The sequence below is a fragment of the Neopsephotus bourkii genome, unplaced genomic scaffold (genome assembly GCF_033783945.1).
Source record: "Neopsephotus bourkii isolate Nb327-2 ecotype Australia unplaced genomic scaffold, CSIRO-AGI_Nbou_v1 NB_705, whole genome shotgun sequence".
Lineage (NCBI taxonomy): Eukaryota > Metazoa > Chordata > Aves > Psittaciformes > Psittacidae > Neopsephotus > Neopsephotus bourkii.
The window spans coordinates 88,387-115,756 of NW_026901204.1; the positions used below are offsets into that span (position 1 = coordinate 88,387).

Here is a 27,370-nt window from a genome sequence, read left to right on the forward strand (position 1 = left end):
CTGTTTAGTGGCTTCAGGAGTCTCCTGCCTGATCCTTCTTACTGATTTTTCAGGGATTTGCTGGCTCCAGGACTTTACCTGGGAGGGCTCAAGGCTTTGCATAAATCAGCTGCATCTTTTGAACTGGTGTAAACTGGGGAGAGGAGAGGGAGATGGTGCAGGGCTTAGAGCAGGGCAGGATGTTCAGCGTCTGTACTCAGCTCTATATCAGGATTGATTTGGAATAGGGGTGGCTCCACAAGAAAGCTGCTGGAAAGGATGAGAACCATTTTTCCTGGAGAGGTGGAGCAGATGATGAATTCTTTTGGAAAAAGAGAGAATGATGTGGGCCCAGGAGGACCTCTGTGCACAGGGAAGTTCATTTGAAGAGCAGCAGAATGTGGCTGAAGATAAATCTTGTTTCCAGCATCTCTGTTTTCCTGGTTTGTCCCATCTGACTGTTCTGGGTGAGCAGAGTGTGGGAATGGTTGGGATAACAGGCTTTCTGCGCCAGGCAAAAGCTAAGGCAGCAAGGGAGAAGAGGTAAGTGAGGCTGAATGTTCCTGAGAGTTAGGGACAGAGATGGATTCCTGGAGAGGGTCTGGTTGGTAGCGCTGATGCCGTCAGGTGGACAAGGCGTGGAGAACTAAAGATTCTGTACGTTCATTCATCTTGGTTGGAGCCCATGAGAGCTGTTTGTTGAGTTTTCTACCTACCTTAGCTCTGTCAGCTTGTTTCTGCCTTCTTATCCATCCAGCTGATGATTCCCCAAGTCTTCTGGGAAGATGTGCTGGAAGGGATCTACCTGGCTTCTGTCTGAGCCAGCAGGGTGGGTTTGGGCACACATGGGTGACATCTGCTTGAGGAGTTCTGTGCCAGCTTTGACCCGGAGGAGAAGATGCTTCCAAAAAGGAGCTTAAAGAGCCTGCACTGGGCAGCTCCCAGGCACCACAGCTGGTGGTTACTCCATGGAGAGGCTTAGTTCAAATTAACAGTGTCGTCTTGCCTCTGATGCCAAAGTCACTGGATCTTCTCTGCACAGAAGTTGTCAGCATTTATACCCTGTCACAGAGCAGCTGAGACAGCCCCTTGTGGAATATAGCCACAGGGAGGGCATGAGAGCCAAAGCTCCTTCTGGCAGGTGAAGCAAGCAGTAGAGGTTTGGGTCCTGGTGCTGGGACCCACTGCTGTCTGCTGCACATATTTTTTGTGTTCATACAGGCACCATCACTGTGATACTGTCTATGTGAGGAGGTACAATAGCTACATCCAAAGTTGGGCTTTCAGACAGCAGTGAAGGAGGTCCCAAGGACTTTCTGCCATCTAAGAACCAGCAGGAATCCAGAGTTTGAGAATTCAGTCTGTGGGCAGCTCCATGAGGTTTCTGGGGAGCATTCTCATTACCAGCGCTCCCTGGTTTCCCTGTGAATGCCCTCAGCAAGATGCTAGCAGCACGACAGGAGTTTTTCTCTGAGAGAAGTCCAGGCACGACACTCCCCCTGCAGTGCAATTCCAGCTTCTGATCATTCCCCAGTTCCCCTTCTGGGTGGTTTCTGAAAGTAGAAGCAAGATCTTGAAGGTCAAGGCAATTCTCATCAGATTTGTCAATCATACAAGACTGCAATCAGTGGCCAAAGAGATCTCAGTGGTGCTCTCAGATCTACCCAGGACTGAAGCTCTTGTGCTTAGTCTGGGTGCAAATTGTGCCCAAGAATGGCTTTGAGCAAGTCCAAGTGATGTTATACAGAGATGGTGATACTTTCAGTTTTCAGGGTTGCTGAGCCCAGGAGGGAGATGGGCTTTAGTACTGTGAATGTGTGAGTGCACATGCACCTTTTGGTTGTTTTTGTTGCTGAGCTTCTTAAAAGATGCAGCTTGCAATGACCTTTATGGGTCAAAACTTGATTTAATTGGTGGATCTTCTGCTGTCAGTTGAGTTTTCACACAGTTCCTCTCGTCCAGCTGATCACCGCTCCTCCTTGTCCCATGCAGAGCATGCAGTGTGTTCCCATGAGACAGTGGAGGGGGATCTCAGCTGAGGCATGTTGCAAGACCTTATAGATTGACATGGATTCCACAGCTCACTTGTCCCTCTTTTTGAGAACTCAAACTGGGAAGGGACCATCAAAGCTGCTTCACCCTTCAGAGAAGTCAAAAGGGCAGATGGATAGTCATGATGGGAGACTGCTGCACTGCTTTTGGTGATGCTTTTGGGAAGCCTTTGCTTGAGTTAATACAATAGCTCCAAATCCACCAGTTCTAAAGTAAGAACTTGCTTTTCCTGCATGACTGAAATGTTTTCATACTTGGCCAGGCAGGACAGATCTCCTCCTGCTTTCTCACAGCGTGGAGACGTGCAGCTCAATTTCAGAGGAATATGGAGTTTTCTGCATTAGGAGGGTTCCTTCTGAAGAGAATAAAGAGCTGCAGACCCTCCCTGCTCGGTCAGAGCTGAGGTGGCAGCTCTGCCCTGGTGTGAAGGGAGAGACAGACCCCCTGTTTGGGGCATGGTGGGTAGTTCTGAGAGCCGAGGTCGGGTGAACCTGGGCCATGTCAGAAGTGAATCCTGGTTTTGTGGGGCTGCAGATTGCAGCTCTTCATATCACCAGGTCATAACGTGTTTGGATGCTCAGGGCACATGCAGGACCACCAGTGCTGATGGGCTTTGGCTCTTCTGCAGGCTTCTCACAGCATCTTGCCTAGTGAGCTGCTTCTCTGCACATCCTGACCTCTTCTGAGGCATCACCATAGACATCATCATCGTGTCAGCCTTGTCTTTCCCTTCAGCAGCATCAGCATCCCACTGGGGGAACTGAGCCTGTTGGGTTTGTCATTCCTGCTTCTCCCTGCAGCTGTGCTCCCCTGACTCCCCAAATGCTGTCATCTGCTGATTCCTATTACCTGTTATTGGTGCCCAGGACCCCACCCTTGCTACAGAAAGAGGCAGCAGTGTTAAGGTCTCTTGTCATCTGACATGGATTTGCTCAGAGTATTTTGTGGTGGGAAGGGGAGAAGGTAAATTGGTGACAGAAACGGATGGTGTTGGGACTGCTGGTGCTGCTCAGCCCAGTGCATGGTCTGGCTTGGGAAGGGTGCAGCTCCCCTAAACTGCTTGGCTCAGAGGGACAAGCTCAGGATTGTCCCTGGTTTAGGAGTTATTGTGCATGATGTAATGTGTGAGGTGTGTATCCCAGATGCTAACCATTCATTCTTTCTCTCCTCCTCTCTCTGCTCCCTGTGTCTTGCAGGTCTCTCTCCTTCCTTGTCAAGTTAGAACAGTTGGATCTTGGTGGCAATGACCTGGAAGTACTGGTAGGTGAGGGATGGTGGGGAGGGAATGTGGATGGTTGGCTGGGGCAGAACCCTGCACCGCAAGTGGGTTTTCATCTGCAGTGCAAAGAAACAGGCCCACAGTGTGTTTGGAATGATCCTGATCTTCCCACTGTGGCCTTGTCATCGTTCTCAGCGTAATGTTCTCTTTACGTTGGCCCTTGTGCCTGTTTTCATGCACAGCTCTGCTCATTCCAAACACTTTTGCTTTAGGATGTTAATCCTTGCTGTGTGGCTGCCAAAGGCTCTTCTCTTTCCAGTGGGAATCCCTGGTTCTTCCCTGCTCTTCAGTGTTGTGCTGTTCCCAGCTGTTTCTCACCTCTACTTGGCCAACTTTGCACCTTCTGCTCTCTGATTTGGTTTCCCTCCTGCACAGTGCAGGACCACTCATGGTGTTCCTGGCTGCAGGATCAGCTGAGTGAGGGTGCTTGTCCTCTAGGCTGGGTTCTCCATGGAGGGCTCTGAGCCCCAGTGTGCTGAGAGCCAGTGCCCAGCCTCAACATGCAGCTTGTCTTGACATCCAGGGGCAGCCAGTGGTGTTTAATTCTACAGCCATGGATTAAGCTGTTACTGGATCCTGCTCTTAATGCTCTGGAATGCTTTCTGGCAAAAGCCCATCTAAATTGGGAGGCAAAGGAGCTCGTGCAGCTTGCTTGGGAGAACAGTTGTCTTGACACTTGAACCACGCTCCCGTGGTGCCTTGACTCCAAACCCAAATGCTCATCAGTGTGTGGTGTTTGTGGAGTGATGCTGCGAACGTACATCCACATTGATGATGGTGCTGCTGGGTCATGTGGAGTTGGCCAGCGTCACCCAAATGTTTGTTTTCATGCCTGAGAGGAGGAAGAGGAGAAAGATTCATCTGCTCACTAAGACCAGAACTTCCAAACCCTGTTTAGTCTTGCCTGCTACCAGACAGTCCCTGCTGTTGCTTCCTTGTTCCCTTTGGGAACCTCCTTCAACCAGGATGCTGTCCCAGACACACGTGCTGCTGTATTGTGGCACACCACCATGTTGGCTCCATAGACCATCTGGGAAATGGTTCTAGGAGGTGTGAGCGCAGGAACAGTTGGCTTTCCAGAGGTGTGGGGTGGTTTGGTGCAACCCAGAGCAGCTTCTCCCCTATGGAAAGGACTGATGCCATCCCTGTCCTGCTCTCTTACAGCCAGATACCCTGGGAGCTCTACCCAACCTGCGTGAGCTCTGGCTGGACCGGAACCAGCTCTCAGCCCTGCCTCCAGTGAGTACCAGTTCAGGCCCTTGAACCTCCCCTCTGCTCCCTTCTCCAGTCGCCCCCTTGAGCCTTGGTGTCTCCTTTCTGCCCGCAGGAGCTGGGCAATCTCCGCCGCTTGGTCTGTCTGGATGTGTCAGAGAACAAGCTGGAGCAGTTGCCCAATGAGGTCAGTGGGCTGGTTGCCCTGACAGACTTGCTCCTGTCCCAGAACCTGCTGGAATGCATTCCAGATGGGATTGGTGAGTACTGCAGGATGGGAGCAGTGCAGGACTTCACTGCCCAGCACGGGGGCTTCAGGCAAGAGTGTGTGTAACAGGGTGTTAGGGTGTGATGGACACAGTCACAATAGATGGGTGCAGAAGCAATAAGTGAGACACTGGCACAGGGTGCCCAAAGCAGCTGTGGCTGCCCCATCCCTGGCAGTGTCCAAGGCTGGGTTGGACGGGGCTTGGAGCAACGTGCTCCAGTGAAAGGTGTCCCTGCCCATGATGGGGGGTTGGGACTGGGTGATCTTAAGGTCCCTTCCAACCTAAACCATTCCATGGTTCTATGATATGCTGAGCAGAACTCTACAGGATGAGCTCAGGTTCTTGGTCTGCAACCATATGTAGGTGAACCTGTGAGCAAGCCTGGTGGGAAGGAGAGATTGTGCCTGTGTTGTTAGGTTGGATAACCCCCAATGTGTGGCATTTTGGCCAAGATGGGCATAGAACAGCATCCTTGTGTCTGTGGCATAGTTCACACCCAGCTTGTTGCCCTGGCCAGGTCAGCTGAAGCAGCTCTCCATCCTCAAGGTGGACCAGAATCGGCTGACAGAGGTGACAGAGTCAATTGGGGACTGTGAAAACTTGTCAGAACTCATCTTGACAGAGAACATGCTGACTGTAAGTACCCCAGCAGCACGCTGCATCCCCTGGGCTGCTCAGGGTAGCCACATGCCAGGGATCTTCTCCCATCTTCTGAGCTGCATTCCTGAGATGCTCCAGCTTCTCTGCTGCAGAGCTCCACCAAGCTCACAGGCCCTGAGAAGATCCTGGTGGAAACTGCTTTCTCCCACTGTTTTCTTGAAAACCTCTCCAGGATAGCTGGGCTGCTGCTCTCCCATGAGCAGTCCTGAGGCCCGTCCAGTCTGATGGAGCAGGACTACATCCAAAGCTGCCTTTGGCAGTGGAATAGTGCAGTTTAAAATGGTCCTGCCCCAAAATGCTCATGGTCTGACAGTTAAAACGCAAGTGCTGGGAATGGGCAGATGAGCATCCTTCTAGTGGAAGGTGTCCCTGCCCATGGCAGGGGTTGAAATTGGATGATCTTAAGGTCCTTTAGAATCCTTTTGAGTCCTTTCCTACCCAAACGATTCATGACTCATTCTATAATTCTAATAGGAGAAAGTCCTGACCTGAAAGTGGAGTTCTGGGTGTGCTGTGTGACGTGAGGAGTTGGCGTTTCACAGTCTGAGAACCTGAGGGAGAATCCCCCACAATGTAGTGAGAACTTGCGTTGAAAATGTGTTTGCTAGGACAGAAGGCAGCTTTTTTCCTCAGGTAGAGGGTTCTATGCCTTTCTGACAGTGGTGAGGCACTGGCACAGGGTGCCCAGAGAAGCTGTGGCTGCCCCATCCCTGGCAGTGCTCAAGGCCAGGTTGGACACAGGGGCTTGGAGCCACCTGCTCCAGTGGAAGGGGTCCCTACCCGTGGCAACCAACCCAAATTCCATGATTGATTCTGTGATACCTTTATTCTGCTGCTCCTCCCTTTTGCGACCACCAGTCCTCTCCTCCCCAGGCCCTACCGAAGTCCCTGGGCAAGCTGGCCAAGCTGACAAACCTGAATGTGGACCGGAACCGGCTGACGTCCCTTCCGCCTGAGATCGGAGGTTGTGCCAACCTGAACGTGCTGTCCTTGCGGGACAACCGCCTGGCCCTCCTGCCTCCAGAGCTTGCCAACACCACTGAGCTCCATGTCCTGGACGTGGCTGGGAACAGGTCAGCAGCAGGAAGGGTGCAGCAGGCTTGTGGGCATCTTCCTAAGGAGGCCACTGCGAAGGAGCAGCGTGGGCTGGGCCCTGGTGTGTTTTGGGATCTGTGCTGCCCTCAGGATCTGTGGTTTTGAAGAAGCCCAGCCTGGCTGTTGGATCTTGGAAAGAGGGCATCTGACTGAAGCTTTGCATCTTAAGCCCTTCTGCACATTACTTGAACACAGGGCAGAACTGATGCAGAAGTGTGACATGTGAAATTTCACATTGCCATATGTGAAATAAAGAGCAGGGGAGATCCCTGGTCCAGTGTGTTGCTTCCTGCAGATACTGCAGTTTCGTGTCATCAGTCCTCAGGTGATTGATGCCAAAGCCTGTTCATGACGCACACCACCAAGGTGTGCAGATACCTGTGATCTGTTCTGCAGGATGCTGCAGGTTTTAGCTGTGGTTCTGTTAGCTGAGGCTGGTGGTGTTTGTAGCAGTTGGAAGGTCACCAGAGTTTCTGTGTGGAACACTGTGTCCAGGTCCCTGAGACCATTATTTTTATTGTCTTCAAACCCCTCTCCAAAGCTCAGTTTTCACTCTGTTGATGGGAGTTGTCCTCTGTTAAACACTGCTGAGGGTGGGCTGCTGGACCCGGTTTCTGGCTGTGACAGAGCCAATGCAGCACGAGCTGCTTTGGTGTCTGTAACAGTGAGGGACCCTGTGGTGGCGTGGCTCCTGCAGTGCAGATGGGGCAGCCTGGAGCTAAGCTGAAGTTCAGCTGAAGTTTAACCAGCAAGTTCCTCCCTCCTGTTGCAGGCTGCAGAACCTCCCGTTTGCGCTGACAAATCTCAACCTGAAAGCCCTGTGGTTGGCAGAGAACCAGTCCCAGCCCATGCTGAAATTCCAGACGGAGGATGATGAGAAGACAGGAGAAAAGGTTCTCACATGTTACCTGCTTCCCCAGCAGCCCTCTCCCAGCCTAGGTAAGAGAGCATGTCGTGAAGGGTGTCTGCAGGTTTGTGTACTTGGGCAGTACTCTAGGGAAGAGGCCACGAACCGTCCTCTCTGTGCTCAGTTCCTGGGATACCTGTAGCAGACTTAAGCTCCTGAGTGGCTGATGGCCACTTTCCAAGGCAGAGGTAGTTAGTGAGAAATTGCTTCTCTGCTGGATGATAAAGAAGCTGCAGCCTCAGCTTAAAGTTCTCTGCTTTGATCTATTGATCAAGTACTTGCTTTTCTGTAAGGTTTGCTTGCTGTCACGGTGATATTCTTGTGTGAGTACTTCTGGTTCATTCCTTAATCCTACCTGTTTCCTTAGTTCTTGGGTAAGGAACGCTAGAGCTGAACCATCTGGGTCCTTCTGTAGAGGCCACTGTAGATCTGGTGGGAGACGTACAGGAGGTGACGAGATCTGGAGGCTACATCCTTTTTCCTCAAGGCCTCTGTGCTTTGACTCATGGGTTGTTATAACGGGATGGGTTGAGGACAGTCATTCACCCAAGCCCCCAGCCCTGCTCGTTCAGAAGGTAGCTCCCACCGTGTTATCTTTCTCCCCAGAGAATCTTTTGCAGAATAGTGTGGACGAGAGCTGGACGGACACCAACTTAAACAGAGTCAGTGTGATTCAGTTCCTGGATGAACCCAAAGGAGATGATGAAGAGGAGTCAGGAGCTGAGAGAAGGGTAAGAAGTTTCTGTAGGCTTGTTTGCTCCCTGTGGAAGCACAGGCACAAGCTAAAGAAGTGCCTAAGAAGTGGAGGCATTGTGGTGTCCCTTGTGGTTTCCATGCATTGTGGTGTCCATGTTTCACTCTTCAGAGATGTGCTGTAGTTTTGCAGGGCAAAGAGCGTTTGGTACCCTGAGGAGTTATGTGGGTATAAAAGAATTCCCTGAGAGCCACTTTGGTGCTGTCCCATGGGAGCTGAGCTGTGACTCTACCCCTGCCCATGGAGCATTTGGGTAGTCCAGAGATCCTGAGAGTTGGAGCACTGTAAGGACTGGATTTTACTTGACCCCTCATGGGGAAAAGATGCCCAGCCAAACTCGAGCCAGGTGATCCAAGTGTGGAGCTGGATGCCAGCCCGTGCTGTGGGATATCCCATCACTGAAGTAGTTAAACACTGTAGACAGCCTCAAAAACTGAGGCAGATCTTTTTGCTGTAATTGCAGATGCAAAGGACAGGGTGAAAGTTCCAGTTTCCAGCAAGAACTCTCCTGGATTCAGTCTCCTGCAGGATTTTTTCCCCTTTTCATCTTGCAGAGAGAGATTCTTGTTGAGTTCTGAATCCTTCTAATAAATGACATTTGCATCCGTCCTTGCAGCATCTGGCCTTGAGCTGGTGTTGGAAGGGTTTGTGAGTGGCTTTGATTGGTTTAATTTTAGAATACCATTTCTCTGGACTCTCAGCTGGGATGGAACCAGCATCACGAATTCCAGATCAGGAGAATCATAGAATCATTGAATGCTTTGGATTGGAGAGGACCTTAAATCTCCTCCAGTTCCAACCCCTGCCATGGGCAGGGACACATTCCACTGGAGCAGGTTGCTCCAAGCCCCTGTGTCCAACCTGGCCTTGAGCAGTGCCAGGGATGGGGCAGCCACAGCTTCTCTGGGCACCCTGTGCCAGTGCCTCAGCACCCTCCCAGGGAAGAGCTTCTGTTTAATGTTATAACACCCAAGAGGAAGCTCCGAGAACTGTTCCCTGCCTCCATTCCTTTCCTCTCCCTGGCTGTAGCAGTGGAGAGCCCGAGTCAGATCCTGCAGTGTGACATTCAGGTCCTGTCTGTCTGGGATGTGACACTAGTAAGGTGTGGTTTGATGTGGCTCAGCCCTGAGCCCTCACTGAGCCTCCATGGTGCTTCCCTTGGCAGGGCCTGCAGCGCCGAGCAACCCCTCACCCCAGTGAGCTGAAGGTCATGAAGAAGGTGATGGAGGTGCGGCGCAGCGAGGTGTGTGCTGCCAGGCCCGATGCCAACAGGAATTCCCCCAGCTCCGAGGTGAGGCCTGTGCCATGACTGGAGAGCACGGAGTGGGCTGGGAGCATGCATGAGCTGGGCTGAAAGAACCTACCTTGGGTAGGTGAGCATGGGTTTACTGGAACCCAGGGGTTGGGAATCTGCCTTGTGTCAGCTGGGGTCACTGGGACAGAGCAAGAGATGTGACCAGAGAACAGCTTGAGGGGATCTGTGAGCATTGCTACCTCTTCTGTCACAACACAGGGAGAGGAAAAGATTATCCCAGTAAAGAATGGTGGGAATGGGGTGCGTGGAGGAGGCATCTTGCTGTGCAGGTGGGATACTGAGAACAAATGCCTACACTGATGGTGGGGCAGGGGACCTGGGTGAGGTGCTTGGCAGGGAAGGCAGTGGGCAGCCTGAAGGAGAAGCTGGTTCTGTTGGTCCTGGATCATTCCCCACCTTGCGCCAGCCCCATGGCGTTGCTCCATCTGCTGCTTTGGTTTTCCTCTTGACCTTTACAACCGTCTTCCCAGGAGAAGAGGCTGAGTGCCCTGTCAAACCGCAGCGAGGATTCCCACGTTTCCAACAGCACCGCCTCTGCCGACTGCAGGGGAGAGGAGCTGGGAGAGGACGGGGAGAGGAGCTGGCCAAACGGGCAGGACGTGAGGGACCTGGAGAGGGAGGAGAAGCCAAGGGCTGAAGAGGAGCGTAAGGAAGCTGCTGACCAAGAGGAGGAAGATGTGGAAGTGGAATACAATGAGGTAGGAGCCTAGGAATTCCAGCAGGTTCATGGTAAAAAATGGAAGGACTTGAAGCCTCTCAGGGGGGACCTTACCACTCTGCCTGACAGGAGGGGCTGGGCTCTGCTCCCAAGGAACAAGGGATGGGACAAGAGGAACCGGCCTCAAGCTGCACCTGGGGAGGTTTAGATGGAGACGAGGAACAATTCCTTCCCCAAAGAGTGCTCAGGCATTGGAACAGGCTGCCCAGGGCAGGGCTGGAGTCACCATCCCTGCAAGTGTTCACACACCGGGTAGACGAGGCCTGCGGTGCCGTGGGTTAGTGCTGGCCTTGGCAGTGCTGGGCAATGGTTGGACTTGATTTTAAAGGTCTTTTCCAACTTGGTTGCTTCCATGATTCAGTGATTCTATGAAAGTTTTGGATAAAATGGTACATGGACGTACAAGTCTAGGCATTACTGAAGGCAAACAGTGGCTGTGAAAACCAAGTGCAGATAGATCCAGGCAACCTTTGGGAGCTGGGTCTGTGGGAAAATAGGAGGGATAATGTGGCAGCCAGACAGGGAATATGGGAAAATCAGGGGTTCGGGTTTGAGTGCCTTCAGTCCCTGGAGCTGACAGAAGATGTGTTTGGGTGAAGGAGACAGGAAAAAGGAGACTATGGAGAAATGCCATCCTGTGTGTCCTGCAGCACAGGAGCAGCAGTGCTGGCTTCCCTGCGTTGGTGAGGGGGACAGCAGGTTCCGCTCTGCCTCCAGGTATGTCCATTGCTTGAGGTTCACAACCTTTCTGGGACTTTGCCATTGTAGCCCACAGTACACTTTGCTGAGGACACACTGATACGGAGTGAGGATGAGGATGAAGATGAAGAGCGACCGTTCCCAGTGGAGAAACAGAGGCTCATCCGCAAGGACACACCCCATTATAAGAAACACTTTAAGATCACTAAATTGCCCAAGCCAGAGGCAGTGGTGGCACTGCTTCAGGGGCTGAGCACTGATGGAGTCCCCAAAGAGGAAGAGGAGTTGGGAGGCTGCAATAACAACACGGAGCCTGAGGATCCGGAGGAAGCCTGGGATGAGGATGAGAGGAAGAACAGAGTTTTATCTGCTCAACCACCAGTGAAGGTAAGGCCTTGTGGGGAGGGGTAGCTCAGAGGGGTTCCAGACCTTCCTTCTACTCTGAACTACCAACCAGGTTGATGTGGTACCATTGAAAACATTGGCAGGAGGCTCCAGCCCTTCAGGACACACATGCAGAGAGATCTGGGGCTCAGTGGTCCAAGAGCTGTGCCATGTTGCTCCTGCCTGACTCCTTGCACTGTACCCAAATTCTTGCACCCTTCTGATTATGTGTGGTGTGTTCTGTGCTGCAAGATCAGTTCCTGTGTCCCATCCCTGACGGGTCCTTCCGTTCGTTTCAGTCTCCTCCTCACTTGCCAGTTGTTGTACCTCATCTGCAGCAGGATGAGCGTTATTCCTGGTGGGTCTAATCTCAAGCTGATGTTGAGGCTGCTTACACTTGTGCTGAGAGGAGCAGGTTGTGAGGGCAGACAGGGGAGAGCTGGCTTCAGATGCAGCCTGCTGAAGGGTATGCTGGATTTAGGGGAACTTGTGCTCTGGAGTTTTGATACTGCCATGGACCACAATGGGCCTCTTTGGTTATGCTGAGGGCTGATGAGATGGGAAGCCCTTGGTTCTACTCAGCTGAATCACCACGTTTGGTCAAGGGGACACAGAGATTCTTACCTGAGGAAGATCCTCACAGTGGAACAGGAATATTCTGCTGAGGGACCCTGCCTGAGGTTAGAGCAGTGCTGACTGAAGGTGGGGTGATGGTTCTGGGGGGTGTGTTTGGCAGGCCGGGGTTAGATGTGGCTGAATCTCCATCACAGTCTGACACCAGCAAATCTCATGGGTGAGATGTGGGTCTCTGAACTGGTGAAAGGTGCTGGAGTGGAATCTGTTATTCTGCTACTGCGTGCTGCAGACTCTGGGGTCATTTCCACCCCACGCTGGAGTTCGGGCTGCTCAGGGGAAGGTTCTTGCGCTCACGTTTGCTTTGGAGCCTTTCTCTCAGTGGCTGCTTGCCCTGTTGTATCCGAGCTGGTACAGCTCATCCCGTGATCCCTGGGGATGAGGTTTTAGTCTCCTTACTGCCTGTGAAGTTCTTCAGAAAAAAAGGAGTTGCTGCTGCTTTTAAGACTGCGTGAGGGCATCCTGAGCCCCTTCATCCCAGACCTGCCGTGCTTGGAAATGCCCTCACCCAAAAACCTTCTTCCAGTCAGGGCCTTCAAGCTGCAGATGTGCTGACTGACCTGCTGGCAAAGCCTGCACCAGAGTTGCCTTTGTTATCAGCCAAGCCTTCTGCCTGGAAAGCACAGTTCTTGTGGGGCTGGATTGCTGCCTGCTCCATAAAGGGTTTATTAGCTTGCCTCTGGAGCCATCCTCTGGGAGTGGGAATGTGGGGAGCAGTGTCCCTGTGCAATGGAGTTTGAAGAGGTGCTGCATGCATGGAAGGAGGAGGTAGGACAGGGTGCTCAGGAGGCTGAATCCTTAAGCCAGAGGGTGTTTTGCAAAGACAATGGCTTTTCCAGAGAAGTTCCAAGGTTTATGCATTTGTGCACTGGCAGGATGCACTGTTCCACCAGCGAGGCTCTTCCCTTTGCAGGAGGGACTGTGCAGTTTCATTTGGGATTGCTTCATTCCTGTGCAGCAGCTGGATGGCACCAGAAGTCCCTCTGTGCTTTCTCCCATGGTTAATCCTTCCTCCTTCACTGAATGACTTGGTCCTCATGGGTTAAGATCAGCTTGTGAGGTGGTGGCCACAGCCTCAGAGGGTGGCACCCTGTGAGCCCAGCAGCCCCCACTGACACTTGCTGGGACAGGAGCGGTGTGAGTGGGGTGCTCTGGTGCTGCGTGGTGTGTGTCTGTTGGGTGGTGGTGGTCGTGGTGGAGGGTTTGGTTTATGCTCCACTAATCCGCATGCCTCTTTGCTGGTTCCTGTCCTAACAGGGGGTGTCGTTTGATCAAGCCAATAATCTGCTGATTGAACCTGCTCGCATTGAGGAGGAAGAGGTCTGTACCACTCCCACTGTTCTCTCTGCCAGAAATCACCCCGTCTGCTTGATTTGCTTCCCAGGCTCACCCGTTGTTGTAGGGGGACTCTGATCTCTCTGGGTCAAGTGGCTTCTGGACCTGGCTGATCACAAACACACAATGATTGTTTCCTCCCCTGCTTTCACCTCCTTTCCCTACTTTTCCATACCTGAGGTGAGAATGGCTGCTGCAGATCAGGATTGAGAGGGAAGACATGTAAAAACAAACCCAAAGGGGCCAGGGTGGAAGGTTCAGTCCCTACTTGCTGTGCACCGAGGAGAGAAAGATAGAAGAGAATAAACAGATACTTCTGGGAGTGGTGGGGAACCCTGAAGCTGAGAGGCCTCAGGAGTCTGCCCAGTGCTGTATGTGTTCCTTTGGGAGAGGGAGGTGGATCTGACTCAGGACACTGCCATGGCATGAGGAAGTGGGGCTGGAGCTAAGGATTTGTGCACCTCCTGTAGAGTCCCCTGTTGAATCCCCTCCAGTCCTCACGTGCAGCGCTTTGGGATGTCAGAAAGGGGCAGGTGGCACTGAGGGTCCATGAAGCTCCTGGCACATGGTGATCTGTGCCAGCGTCAGGTCCTGTGTCTCAGCTCATCCTCTGACTGTGATCAACTCCCTGAGGTTGTTTCCAAGTGGGTTTGCCTGATCGTTTGGGCCAGGCTTTCTGCAGGCAGCATTCCAAGGAGCTCTGGTGGGTCCCCGAGCTGGTGGCACCAGGCCCATATCTTACTTGAGCGCTGTCTGGTTGTGTCTGTGAGCCTGGCTCTTAGCTAGTCCCTTAGGTGTAAGATGGAGACTTTCAGTTTTGGAGCAAGGCTTTCCAGGAGGGAGATGAGAAATCCCTCCCCTCCAGGTGAGCACGGGCTGGCTGAAGTGTGCTCCAGTGTCAGTGTGTCCTGAGCATTTGTCCATCTTGGCTCTAGATCACTTGAAAACATACTGATACTTGTAGTGTTTCTCTTTTGTGTTGCTCTCCTGTCACTCAGAGGTAGCACTGAGTATAGGCAGGTGTTTCCTGATCCCACATCTGGGAAATCAGCATTCTTGGTCCTTCTTCCCAGCTGTCAAATGTCATGTTCCAGTTGCAGTTTTCTGGCTCCTCGAGGTGCTAGGTCCAGGAAACCTCAGTCTTGTACCAGGAAACAGCCTCCCTGGCCCTGCCTTGCTCCTGCCTGTGCTCTGACTGCCATATGCTGGAAGTGCTGGAACTTTTCTGGGTGGCTGTGAGAGGCCCTGTGGTTGCTCTGCGGTCGCTCCAGTGCAGTCTCCTTTGTGCAGGTCTGTTCCCTCAGTGTAAGGAGCAGCTCCCAGGGACAGGCATGGCAGAGACCCCCTACATGGGAGGTGGTGGCTGAAGTCACCCCAGAGTTTAGCTGAGTGCATGGATCCAATCAGGGATACTTTTATCAGCCCAGCACAAGAGGAACGTGGAGCTGCTGGAGTGAGCCCAGAGGAGACCACGGAGCTGCTGCGAGGGCTGGAGCAGCTCTGCTCTGGAGCCAGGCTGAGAGAGCTGGGCTGGGGCAGCCTGGAGAAGAGAAGGCTCCTGAAGGGGAGACCTGAGAGCAGCTCCAGTGCCTAAAGGGGATGCAGGGAGCCTGGAGAGGGGCTTGGGACAAGGGCCTGTAGGGACAGGCCAAGGGGAATGGCTTGAACCTGCCAGAGGGGAGACTGAGCTGAGCTCTTAGGTAGAAACTCTTCCTTGTGTGGGTGCTGAGGCGCTGGCAGAAAAGCTGTGGCTGCCCCATCCCTGGCAGTGTTCAAGGCCAGGTTGGACACAGGGGCTTGGAGCAAGCTGCTCTAATGGAAGGTGTCCCTGCTTGTGGCAGGGGTTGGAGCTGGATGACTTTTAAGATCCCTTCCAACCCAAACCAGTCTGGGATTCTCTGATTTTAGTGGGATCATGGTGGGATCTTCCAGGACTACTGCTCATGTGGAAGATAAATTCTCCAGAACCATCAGTGGAAGCAAACTGTGGGACTCGGACCAAGGGTGCACTGTGCAGTTGGGACACCTCAGCTGTGGGCAGAGAGGTTCCCTTGTCTTCCCTGGCATGTTGGTTGTGAAAGGCACGTCCCTGTCAGTGAATGGGTGGAGGACAACAGGGGAAATATTCAGGGCCTTAAAGACTATTCGGCATCTGAGTAGAGAATTAGCTTGGGAAGTGACTGATCCCAGAAACAGCATCTGCCTGCTGCTTCTGGGGATGAGTTCATGGCCTTGAGAAGAAACCAATAGGCTCATGAAACTGAGCAAGACCATTGCAGAGTGGAGACCCTGGTATCCCTTGAGCAGCAGTTTAGGTTCATGATGCTGCTGTCACATTCCTTGTGTAATTTTATACAGCTCTTAGAGAAAAGGAACTACTGGTGGTGTGTTCTCCAAGCCTAAACCATCCTCCTGAGCCAAACACTGTGAACCTTACCAGAGTAGAGCTGAAGACACATGCCAAACTTGTGTCAGCACCTCAGCATCAGGGTGTAGGGAGCCTGGTGCTGTGGATGCAGCTGGTGCTTCCAGAGCTCCGGTAGCTGCTGGTGCCAGCGAGACTCGACCACAGTGGAATAAATGATTTTGTTAAAGCACACGATGCTTTACATGATGCAGATATCTGATAGAAAGTATCTGGAGTCCACTGCTGACTGGCCCCAGGGATTTGTCAGTCTCCATCTGTGCTGCAGCAGGGCTGTGTCTAGGCTGTAGGGAGGCTGTTGGAGGAGGAGAGGCTGCTCTCTGAAGGCATGAGGCTGCACCTCAAGTCTCCTGTTTTCAGAGAAGTTTTGAAGAAACAGTCCAGAATGAGCTGCTCTGCACCTGGAAGATGAGAATGGAAAGAGGGTCCTGAGTTCTGTTTGAGTGATGAATGCTCCTTTGTCTGTAGCAATGGCTCATATGTTTGCCCAGGTTAACCTGCAGAGCAGCTGAAAACAGGAGTCTTAAAGGGCTCTGCCCTGGCAAAGCTTGTGCTCACCAAGGAGCTTTATAGGATTTTCTTGTCCTGTGATGCTTTCTCCCAGGAGCACAAGGCTGTTCAGAATGGACATGCTGCTGCTTTTCCTCCCTAGGAGAAAGCCAGGCTGGCCATAGATGTTTCAGGTCCCTTCTCCTCCTTGCAAGGGGCTCAACTTTGGAAGGTTGGGGCTGCCCTGCCATCATGAGCAGTCCTGTCATAGCAGCGATGCTGGAGCAGTGTGGTTGTGTTGTGTAGTAGGTGAGAGCACGAGCTCTTCAGGTCGTTGTCAGGGTCAGAAGTCTTAGGAAGTGAACCTGATTTTTCCCACAATGTGACCTGTAGGTTTTAAGCCCTGGAAAGGTCAATAAACCTCTCTCAAGCTTGTGTCTCCTGTATCTGCTCGGCTGGCTTGACTAAAATATATCTCCTGGCAGAGCAGAGTCCTTGCAAGGTCAAGGAAAGATAAAGCACTCCTTGCTCTCATTTACTTTTTTAAATGAATGAAATTCCCATTGAGCAAGGAAAACTCAGCCATATTTTCTGTTTGAATTTGTCTGGCTTTTAACTTAGGGCTATAGAAATGGTTTTGTGCCCTTTTCCTACGGGCACAATATTATTCTTTCTGATGTTGTGATCCTCCAGCTTTGGAGGTGGGGATTGTAATCTCTTCTTGCAGATGTCCAGCTTCACATTCATGGCTCTTAAGGCACAATTTTAGTATGATTCACCTACAACATGAGAGAGCTACTTGTATGGTTGCTGTTTATTCATCAGCATATATCACTGTGGAGCAGCTGCAATTTTTATCTCATCTGGAGCTTTAAGGACAAAGTGGTAAACTGTGGAATGGTTTCTCATACAAATAAAGAACTCTCTGCAGAATTTCCTTTTCCCCTGCTTTGCTCTCTCAAATAGAGCAGAAAGCAATAGAGGAGTGTTCTAAACAGAGAGGGAAGATGCTGTGTTTAAACACAAACCTCCACTGTTCGCTTTTGAAATAGCAACAGGCAAAGCATATAACAGGTATGGGTCTTGTACAATCCTTGTCCTAAGCAGCAAAATAAATAGACATGAAAGTAACCCCTCCAGAAATTAATGGGGCTTGAGCCTTTGTCTGCCTTGAAAAACTGGTCATAGAATGGTTTGAGTTGGAAGGGAGCTTAAAGATCATCTCTTTCCAACTGCCCAGTTTTGAACCCAGTTTGCAAGCTTAGTTGGTCCCAGTTTTCAAGCTCACCAGTATTTTCTGGCTGTGTCCATAGAGGAGATAGATAAACTCCTAGAATGGTTTGGAGACCTTGTGCTGGATGACAATCCCTGTTTCAGGCTGGGCCTGAAACAAGGCGATGCTGGGATGGGATGGTTCCCATTTCTGGAAGATGTGCTAATTCAGGAGCAATGGGCTGAATGTACAGCAAAGACAAGAAGGATTATTTGGATAAATCCCAAAGCGAAGCCTCCTTCCACCACTAGCAGCAGCCTCAGGATCTCATAAGTCAGTCAAACTGTTGAGCATAGATTGTTTCTCCTTTTACTGAAGTGTATGTGCATGCTCAGCCTCCTCCTACTGGCGAACCCAAAGACTTCTCCAGGTTTCTACCCCACTTGCTTTCAGGCTGAACTTGGCTTTGTTAGTTCATTGGTTTCATTATACTTTATCTTGAAAACTCTCGTGCTTTCTGACCCTTTGTTTGTCCTTGGTACATTTTCATGGACATCAACCACAGTCCTTCAAGCCTTCATCTCGCCAGTTCAGAACTGTTTTGTGGTCAGAATGGTGCAAAGTGAATGACTGTATCAGTGCTTTTACCACACAAAAAGAATCAGGGAGAACAGGAATAAGAATTCTTCATTGCTGAAGAGAGGAAGTTACACAGCATGTTTCAGTGTCGCCCATTCCAGCTGAATCCACAGGACATGAAAGGCACTAAGGCACATGAAAAACAAGGTGGTTGGTGACAGCCAGCATGGCTTACTAAGGGGAAATTCTGCATGACCAATTTGGTGGCCTTCTGTGATGGGGCTACAGAACTGATGGACAGGGGTGGAGCAGTTGACGTCATCTACCTGGACTTGTGCAAAACATTCAACATTGTCCCACACAACATCCTTGTCTCTAAATTGGAGAGACATCAATTTGATGGATGGACCACTCGGTGGATAAAGAACTGGCTGGATGGCCGCACACAAACGAGTTGTGGTTAGCAGCTCAATGTCCAGCTGGAGACCAGTAACGAGTGGTGTCCCTCAGGGTTGGAAAGGACCATAGGATCATCTAGTTTTAACCCCCTCGCCATGCCTCGCTCTAAACCGTGACTCTTCATTAGGGACTGTAGTGATAGGACGAGCGGTAACGGATTAAAACTTAAACAGGGGAAGTTTAGACTGGATAAAAGGAAGAAGTTATGTACTGTAAGGGTGGTGAGGCGCTGGAATGGGTTGCCTAAGGAAGTTGTGAATGCTCCATCCCTGGCAGTGTTCAAGGCCAGGCTGGACAGAGCCTTGGGTGACATCATTTAGTGTGAGGTGTCCAGACCATGGCAGGAGGGTTGGAACTAAATGATCTTAAGGTCCTTTCCAACCCTGACTATTCTGTGACTTCCATGTGCAGGCTTTTGTCCTGTTTCCAGTTCTGGGAATGGTTCAAGGCTTGGCAGCCACATCCAGGGCTCAGTTTGTTTCTCTTTAGCAAGTTGAATATTTTCATTTCCAGAGGGACTCTGTCCTGTTGCATTCCATAGTGTAGCCAACCCAGTTTCTTTCAGGATCCCTTCTTTCGCTGTTGGCAGTTCCATGCCTGTGGCAAACCTGCGTGCCCGTCATGATGAGAAGAAAGACTAGCTTCTTCAATCCCTATTTCTGGAATTCATTGATGAGAGAACTACTCACAGAATCATAAAACAGCCCGGGTTGGAAGGGACCTTGGAAGACCCAGTCTTTTGTGCCAGAGGGAACCTAAGTGAGATGATCTAGTGCCCAAACCAATGCCATCTTGAACCTGCAGTGATGGGGACTCCACCACATCACTGGGGAGTTTCTTCCAGTGAGTGATTGTTCTCAGTGTAAACACTTTTTCCTCATATTGAGAATAAATCATATCTCATGTGTCCAATTCAGTATCTACATGTGTAGATATAAATATTTGTATATATCATGATACAGGATTCATATCCAGATGATCATAGAATCACAGGTTTGCTTGGTTTGGAAGGGACCTTAAAGCTCTTCCAGTTCCAACCCTCGCTACAGACATGGACCCCTTCCACTGGAGCAGGGTGCTCTGAGCCCCTGTGTCCAACCTGGCCTTGAGCACTGCCAGGGATGGGGCAGCCACAGCTTCTCTGGGCACCCTGTGCCAGCGCCTCAGCACCCTCACAGGGAAGAGCTTCTGCCTAAGAGCTCAGCTCAGTCTCCCCTCGGGCAGGTTCAAGCCATTCCCCTTGGCCTGTCCCTACAGGCCCTTGTCCAAAGCCCCTCTCCAGGTTTCCTGCAGCCCCTTTAGGCACTAGGAGCTGCTCTGAGGTCTCTCTAGAGCCTTCTCTTCTCTGATGATAGCTTCATGTTCATATCTATATATATTCACATCAAGATTAATTGTACCTGTATGAACCTATTTTTTATTTGTGGTTCAAAAGTCTTCATACTTAATGTTCAAAAATGCATCCTTCCTTCATCCTCCCTGAGTGAAATGTTGGAATCTCCTTGGGGAAGGGGATCTGCAGGAGGACACCAGAGCAGGTAGCATTGAGGTTGCCTGGCTCGCCTGCTCGCAGTGTGCTCTTAGTCACTGATACCAGCAAACTGCTCTTACTTGCCACTCTCTGATTAACACTAAACTGGGTGCTGAGGAGTTCAGTGAATTAAGTGCTTGACTCTGACCTGATCCTTGCCACCTCTGCCTTGCCAGTGGCCGTTCCCTTGGGTGCTAGACCCCATCTGAACAGTGAAGAGATCACATTAGGGACAGATGTCCCGCTCCTGACCTGCCGCAGCTCCTCTGCCAGGGCAGGATCTTTTTTCCACAGTTGGTTTTAGCTGCCCCCCCTTCCTGCAGTGATGTCCCAGCTTCCATCCCGTCAGTGGCATTTCCAGCCCAGCCCTTGTCCTCAGAAGCTGCTGCTGACGGAAGCAGGACAGATTTAGCTCTTCTCATCTTTCCTGGTGAGTCAGTGCCCTGGCCCTGCGGCCCCTGGGCTTGGGGCTCCGAGCTGGGTAAGAACCTTCTTTTGTTAAGGTGTTCCAGGAAGGGGGAACGTGGTGTCTGTATGAGGACATCTCCAGTGGGGACTGTGAGGGGATTCCTGCAGGGATGAGGAAGCACAGACCTGAGCAGGACTTGGGGACCCTTTCACTGGTGTTTCCCAGCTCCTTGCAACCTGTAGTTTGGGATTTCTGGACTGTTGGACTGGGCACAGTGGAGCTGCTGTCTATGAAACCCTGGTCTCCAATCCCTTTTATATATTTCATTTCCATGGTATTTAGAGATAATAATTTATTAAATTTATTGCACTTTACATTAAAAAGCATTTTTTTAAGCCTGCTGCTGAGGTTCCACCGGGTATCCAGAATTCCTTTGTTGTTACAGACATGGAATAATCATTTCATGGAGGGTTATTAATGGCATGAAAAGATGAAATTCCTTCCCCTCCCGTGTTGGAAGGCTCCTGCCTCCCCTCATATGGAACTGATAAGACTTCTGCTGTCACTGATCTGGAGTAAGCTGAAGCTGAACCCAGCTCCTTGGTTTGTCTCCCATGACTGGAACTGGCCCTCTGCTAGTTCTTAGCTTGTATCATACACACCTAAACCCAGCACCGTGTCATGTCCTGTGAGGACAAGTTTCGTGGGTTACAATACTCTCATATTAAATCCTTGGTTTTACTTCACCAGCCATGCTGGGATTCTTGTCAGAGGAGGGAATTGCGCTGGGTTTGGGTTCTGAGGGACCCAGATCTCCTGGGATTCAGCTGTTTGGCACAAGTGCTATTTCTGGGTGCTGGGTAAGGGGCACATTCTCAGTTACTGTTCTGGAACTGGTGCTAGGAATGAGCTGATGGCTACAGCCATCATAACTCTGTGCTCTCGTAGTGTAATAGCACGATGTAAGAGCTATTTCAGTGTTCAGGCTGGTGTGCCAGTGCCTCACCACCCTCACAGGGAAGAACTTCCTCCCAAGACCTCATCTAACTCTTCCCTCTTCCAGTTGGAAGCTGTTACTCCTCATCCCGTCCTTCCATCCCTCGTCCAAAGCCCCTCCAGCTTTCTTGTAGCCCCTTTAGGCACTGGAGCTGCTCTAAGGTCTCCCCTTAAGGAGCCTTCTCTTCTCCAGGCTGAACCAGCCCAGCTCTCTCAGCCTGGCTCCATGGTAGAGCTGCTCCATGCAGCCTTAGGATCAGAACCAGAAGGATATACCACGTTTGCATTTTCTGTGTCATCTCAGTCTCATCTGAAGTTTCAAGTGATGTAGATCCAGGGATTAGACACTCACACGCATCCAGATGTATCACAAGTTGCAAACCATTGCCTGTGCATGCAGAAACCTGCTGCCTTCTGGAAAGCAAGCACTGAAACCTGCACCCCCCTGGGTATGTCTGGAAGAACAACTGGGGCTTCCAGTGGGTTCTGAAGTACAAGAGCTCCCTGCTTTGGCAGTTGGATCCTGTGGATGTCTCTGTGTCTGCTGTGCCCGTATCATGACCAAGCTGCAGAACCCCTCAGCAGGCAGTTGCAAGGCGCAGTGTTCAGTAGATTCAAGTTTATTGAGCAATGCTCAGGTATCCTTGGCTGCTCCTGACGAGTAACCCATCCATGTATGCAGCATTTCTAGTGGCTCCAAAATGGTGTGCACTTCATGGAATCATAGCATCCCAGGTTGGAAGGGACCTCAGGGACCATCTGGTCCAACCTTTCTAGGCAAAGCATGGCCTAGAAAGTCAGCTCTTAACAGTGTCTAATGTTGGGGAGTCACCACTTCTCTTGGGGGGATTATTCCAATGGCTGATAGTTCTCGCTGGGAAAAAAAATCCCATTGTATCCAACAGGAATCTCCCCAGGAATAACTTGTGCCCTTCACCCCTTGTCTTTTCCTTGTGACTCCTCGTAAAAAGAGAGACTCCATCCTCTTTGTAGCCACCCTTTGGTTAGTGGAACACTTAACTACAAGTTGGAAAATCTCACAGGATCAGGTAAATCTGTTAAAAGATGGCTGTATTAAGAAATGTATGAAAACCAGGTTGAGGTGGAATCAGTCCTTGTTGGGGTGTGTTCCCTGGAGAGGTGGTACTGAGAGGGATGGAGGAGAAGGGAGGGTGATAAAGGGGAAGGAGATACAACTGCTTTGTGGCTTGTGCTTTGGTGCCATCAATGATAAATGGGCCCCCCAGTCTCCAGTGGTAGTTCAGGTTGATGAGTGGCAGCTTTTCCCCTTCCCCAGTAGCACTTTCCTGTGGAGGGCATGGACGCTGCTCTTCCTGGAGGCACTGGGAAGAAACGTTGCTCCTGCTACAAAAGGAGCCAGAATCAGTTGAGCAGCCTATTTGTTAAGTGGGATCACAGATGAGCGATGGCTGAGCTGAGCTGCTGCTGCTGCTGCTGCTGCTGCTGGTGGGTGGAGCCCTTCTCCTAGGGGAAAGGATGCAAGAAGAGAGAAGTACCCAGGGAAGCTGCTGGCCAGAGGGGTTGCAGGGACCTCTGGGTGGGATCTCTGCTCTGTGGGCAGGCAGGGTGGTGCTTGCTGTGGTTCCGGAGCATCGGCTGCACATCGTGGAAGGCAAGGGTTAGTACGAACGGCAGCACCTGGGCTGAAATGTGGAACTGGATCAGCTTTAAGGCCATTACAGGCTGCTGGATCCAGTTCCTTCTTGCTCAGGCCCATATTCACATCTGTGGTTCTTTTCAGACTTCAAACACACATTTGCCAGTTCAGGTTCTTACCTGGTTTTATGGGAGAATTAATTTGCTTTGGGAGTTTGAAATCTTCTTTCCAGCCTAAATGTATTTATGTCCAATTCAAGCCCATTTGCTGTTCTCTTAAGTTGAATTAGGGTCTGGTTCCTCCTGGGTGTTTGGCATTTTCAGTGTATGATGATAGACAGGAAGTTCTTAACCCTCAGCCATTTTCCTGGCAAATTTCCCCACATTTTTGGTCTGGTTAGCGTGAATTTGGGAAATCCATGGGGTTTGTTGTGATCTCACAGTTAGTTTGCACAGTCAACTTAGTGTGCAACAAGAAGTGACCTTCTGTAACCAGTGACATTATATATTCACTGTCAAACCAGCAATCCTGTCCTATTGATTCAGGCACTGAGCAAATCCATCAGCTATCCTACTTGGAAATACTTGGGTCCTGTTATTAGAACACCCTCCAGTCTTTGGAAACCTACTTTTCCATCATTTTTAGAAGTTCTCATGTTGAATAAAGACATAAGTCTTAAGAGCATTACTAGGATCCAGCGAGACTGGAAGGATAAAAGTGGTATTTGTAATTAGATTCTAACAGACTTCTTCCCACAAGAATCCCAGGCTGGTTTGGGTTGGAAGGGACCTTAAGGTTGATCCAGTTCCAATCCCCTGCCACGGGCAGGGACACCTTTCACTAGAGCAGGTTGCTCCAAGCCCCATCCAACACTGCCAGGAATGGGGTATTGGAAGTGTTAGTCTAATCTATAACTGGGTTAACATGTGCTGTCGGTGACATACAATCCGATTTCAACGGCTGTCACGTTTCTGTCTCACCTGAATTACCCCTTGTCTTTCAATACATGGATTTTACTCACCCTGTTGGTCTTGCACCAGGGAGGATGTACTCGTGGTCTGTCTAGAATCAGGGATTTCCTTGTGAAGATCCTAGCAGCTTTCAGCTGCCTGTTGACTGGGCAGCAAAGGAAATGGCAAGAGCCTTGTAGTTCTGTACTCACTGTGTTGGTGGGGATTCGGGTTTGGTTTAAGCTTAGCAGAACCTGAAGCCCACAGGCTGTTGCTTCCATCACTGTCAGAAACGAAGAAGCGTTTGAAGGGAGGTTAAGGAAGGTAAATCTCCTGCGGCTTGTGCTGCCCACGCTGTGGCCAGCCCAGGCCAAGCGACCTGATGCTGAAAGTAGACAACTCTGCAGCAGCCGCTCTCTGCTCTGGACGTTGTTTCCAGAGAAGGGACATCCGGAGGGCAGCAAATTTGGTTCTCTCCAGGAGTTGATGTACATTTCTGTCACTCCCCTCACCAGCTCTTTGGTCCTTGGCCCTGACAGATCCCTGAGAGAGTCCTCTCCATGCCATTCCTTTCCCTGTGTCCTACCACATGCTCCCTGTCTTTGTCTCATGAATGGGCAACATGAACAGTTGGTGTCCTGAATATAAGCAATTTTAGTTCAGTGTTGACCACAAGTTTTGCTGTATAATTTGGTTTGTTGAGAGGGGAGATAGGGAGTAGAAGAGATTTCTGGACTGCATAGGTACAATTCTGAGCCTGCCTGTGCTGAGGGAAGAAGAGGAAGGAAGCAGCAGGACAAAGCAGATGGCTTTTCTGGGATCACATATTGATTTCCATTGGTAGAGCAAAGCTAAGTGTCTGTCCAGAGGATTCTGGAAGAGGCACCACTCTTGTTACTGTACACTGCATTGGGGTGACCCTCAATCTCGCAGCAGTTGTATGGAATCACACCCCAAAGGGAGCCATGTGGTAGAGTGGGCTGTGGTGTGACCATCCCTGTTTCTCTATCCAGCCCCATCCCACTGCTGCTCAGTTTACTTTGTGGTGGACATCTTGTTCAGAGTGTTCATTACGGTTAAACTGACTCCTGGTCTTGAGATACGGACTCAACTGAAGAAGAATCCTTGTTAATGTGGTGTGAGCTGGGTGCCTTTAGGGCGTGGACACCACGACTCACACAGGTGTGCATGCACATGAAGTTGATTCTCTTGTGCTTGTTCTTTAAGTCATCCCTTGCTCTTCAAGATGTTGTGGGTGTTCTCCTGGCCTGATCTGTCCTCTGTGTCCCTTCTGCTTCCAGTTGACACTGACGATCGTGCGGCAGACAGGGGGGCTGGGCATCAGCATCGCAGGGGGCAAGGGCTCCACCCCCTATAAGGGTGATGATGAGGTAAGACCCTGGACTCACTGAGGCCCCCACTTTCAGGCACTGGTTCTCTGTAGCTGGAGGTTGGGTGTCCGTGGGTGTCAGCTCCATGGCTGGTTTGGGCTTCCAGAGCAAGGTGGGAGCAGCCCTCGGTCCACCCTGAAAGCAAGAGGCTGGAAGGGCTGAGCCAGCTTGTGCCTCTGGAGCACAACTTGAACCTTCCTGCCATGACCACTGGAAGCAGCAGTGAGAAAGCTGCTTCTTTCCTGTGGGAGTCCTGAGATACAGGACTCACAAGGCAAAGAGAACGGGGTTGTCATCCACACGCATGGTGGCATCAACTGCGTCATATTCTCATCCCACTGGAAAAGGATTGAAGGGTCATCATTCTCTTCTCCCCTTTGTCACGTGTAGGGTAGCCCTGCAGTGGGATTTCTTTCCCTTTTCAACCAACTCATGAATGGGGTGATGCGGTTGTCCTGTCCCCACGTCCCAGGGTACGGGATTGGTGAGGCCCTTAAGCTGGCCAGGGTGGAACGGTCTCTTAGTGGAGCTGGGTGGAGAGGTCTCTTAGGGGGTGAGGGATGGGCTCCACCCCTTCTAACCGGTACTGTTCTTTCCAGGGCATCTTTATTTCCCGCGTGTCAGAGGAGGGTCCTGCAGCTCGTGCAGGGGTTCGTGTTGGGGACAAGCTTCTGGAGGTAAGGACATAGCTACTGTGGAGAAGGAAATCCTTCTCATGAGTGGAGGGAGAAGTGTGGGTTGGGATTTCTTGGCATCTCACTAGTTTGAGGCCAAATTAAACATCAGAAGCTGTGCAAGAACAGATTTTGAGAGATGAATGATTATTCCCTTTCGCTACAGTTAAGTTCATGGCAGCCAATTATTTTGTGTAAAGTGGATCCCTCTTCAGTTACGGCTTTGGAAAAGGCTCTTTTTTTTCCCACTCCTGATTCACTTCCCATGGTGCCCATTCACCTGTGCCTCCTGCAGGTGGCTGGACCCTCACAGCACAGCTCAGAGTTGTGGTGTTCCTTCTAACCGACGTGGCTGAGGCACATCGGGCCTGGGTTCCATTCTCTTGGATAGGAATTGTGAGGAGTAACTACCCAAGAGCAGGGATGTGTTGCTCAGTAATGGAGACCATGATGGGAAGAAACCAAAAGTGCCATGAAGTGGAGGAGATAGATTTGAACACAGAGTTTCAGGCTGGGAGGCAGGCAATGTCTCCTGAGGGCATGTGTTAGTACAAAATGAGGTAGCTGCTGGGAGGAGCTTCTGGCCCCCACTTTGCATCTCTGCAGTCTTCTGATGTGATAGGACGTCTTTCTGAAATCATGGAAGCAACAGTGGGGGCAGTCATGTCCCTTCCCTGAGAGCTGCAGACCGTGGTGTCCTCCCTGCAAGTACGTTGCTAGTTTTGCATGGAGAGGGAGGAAGTAATAGATTCATGGAATTGTTCTGGTTGGAAAAAATCTTTGAGATCATCAAGTCCAACCATAAACCCCACCCTGCCAAGGCCACCACTAAACCCTGTCCCTCAGCAACACATCTGCGTGTCTTTACCTGCAGGGACAGTGACTCCACCACTGCCCTGGGCAGCCTGTTCCAGTGCTTCATAAACCCTCTCAGTGAAGAAGTTGATCCTAATCTCCATGTAACCCTGCCCTGGTGCAGCTTGAGGCCGGTTCCTCTTGTCCCATCCCTTGTTCCTTGGGAGCAGAGCCCAGCCCCTCCTGGCTCCATCCTCCTGTCAGGCAGCAGTAGGGAGTGATCAGGTCCCCCCTGAGCCTTCTCTCCTCCAGCCTGACCCCCCTCCAGGTCCCTCAGCCATTCCCCATCACCCCTGTGCTCCAGGCCCTGCTTCAGCTCCATTCCCTTCTCTGGCCCTGCTCCAGCCCCTCAATGTCTCTCTTGCATTGAGGGGCCCAGAGCTGAGCACAGGATTCAAGGTGCGGCCTCCCCAGTGCCCAGTGCAGGGGCACAATCCCTGCCCTGGCCCTGCTGCCGCACTGGTGCTGATACATCAATGTATCATGTGTG

The 27,370-nt window shown here is 51.1% G+C and overlaps 1 protein-coding gene across 37 annotated transcripts in view; it reads left to right on the forward strand.

Moving 5' to 3' along the window:
- SCRIB (scribble planar cell polarity protein) overlaps positions 1–27,370 on the forward strand; it is a 101,166-nt gene that overhangs the window by 18,208 nt on the left and 55,588 nt on the right. For 35 of the 37 annotated variants that reach the window (XM_061353900.1, XM_061353860.1, XM_061353868.1 and 32 more), the window contains exons 6-18: positions 3,228–3,291; positions 4,475–4,549; positions 4,638–4,782; positions 5,309–5,427; positions 6,325–6,524; positions 7,319–7,485; positions 8,060–8,184; positions 9,373–9,498; positions 9,993–10,220; positions 11,009–11,326; positions 13,214–13,276; positions 25,262–25,351; positions 25,951–26,028. In XM_061353900.1, coding sequence (XP_061209884.1) covers positions 3,228–3,291; positions 4,475–4,549; positions 4,638–4,782; positions 5,309–5,427; positions 6,325–6,524; positions 7,319–7,485; positions 8,060–8,184; positions 9,373–9,498; positions 9,993–10,220; positions 11,009–11,326; positions 13,214–13,276; positions 25,262–25,351; positions 25,951–26,028 — 1,798 coding nt within the window. The remainder of the gene's footprint in view (positions 1–3,227; positions 3,292–4,474; positions 4,550–4,637; positions 4,783–5,308; positions 5,428–6,324; positions 6,525–7,318; positions 7,486–8,059; positions 8,185–9,372; positions 9,499–9,992; positions 10,221–11,008; positions 11,327–13,213; positions 13,277–25,261; positions 25,352–25,950; positions 26,029–27,370) is intronic. The other 2 variants (XM_061353865.1, XM_061353897.1) reach the window with 2 other exon arrangements.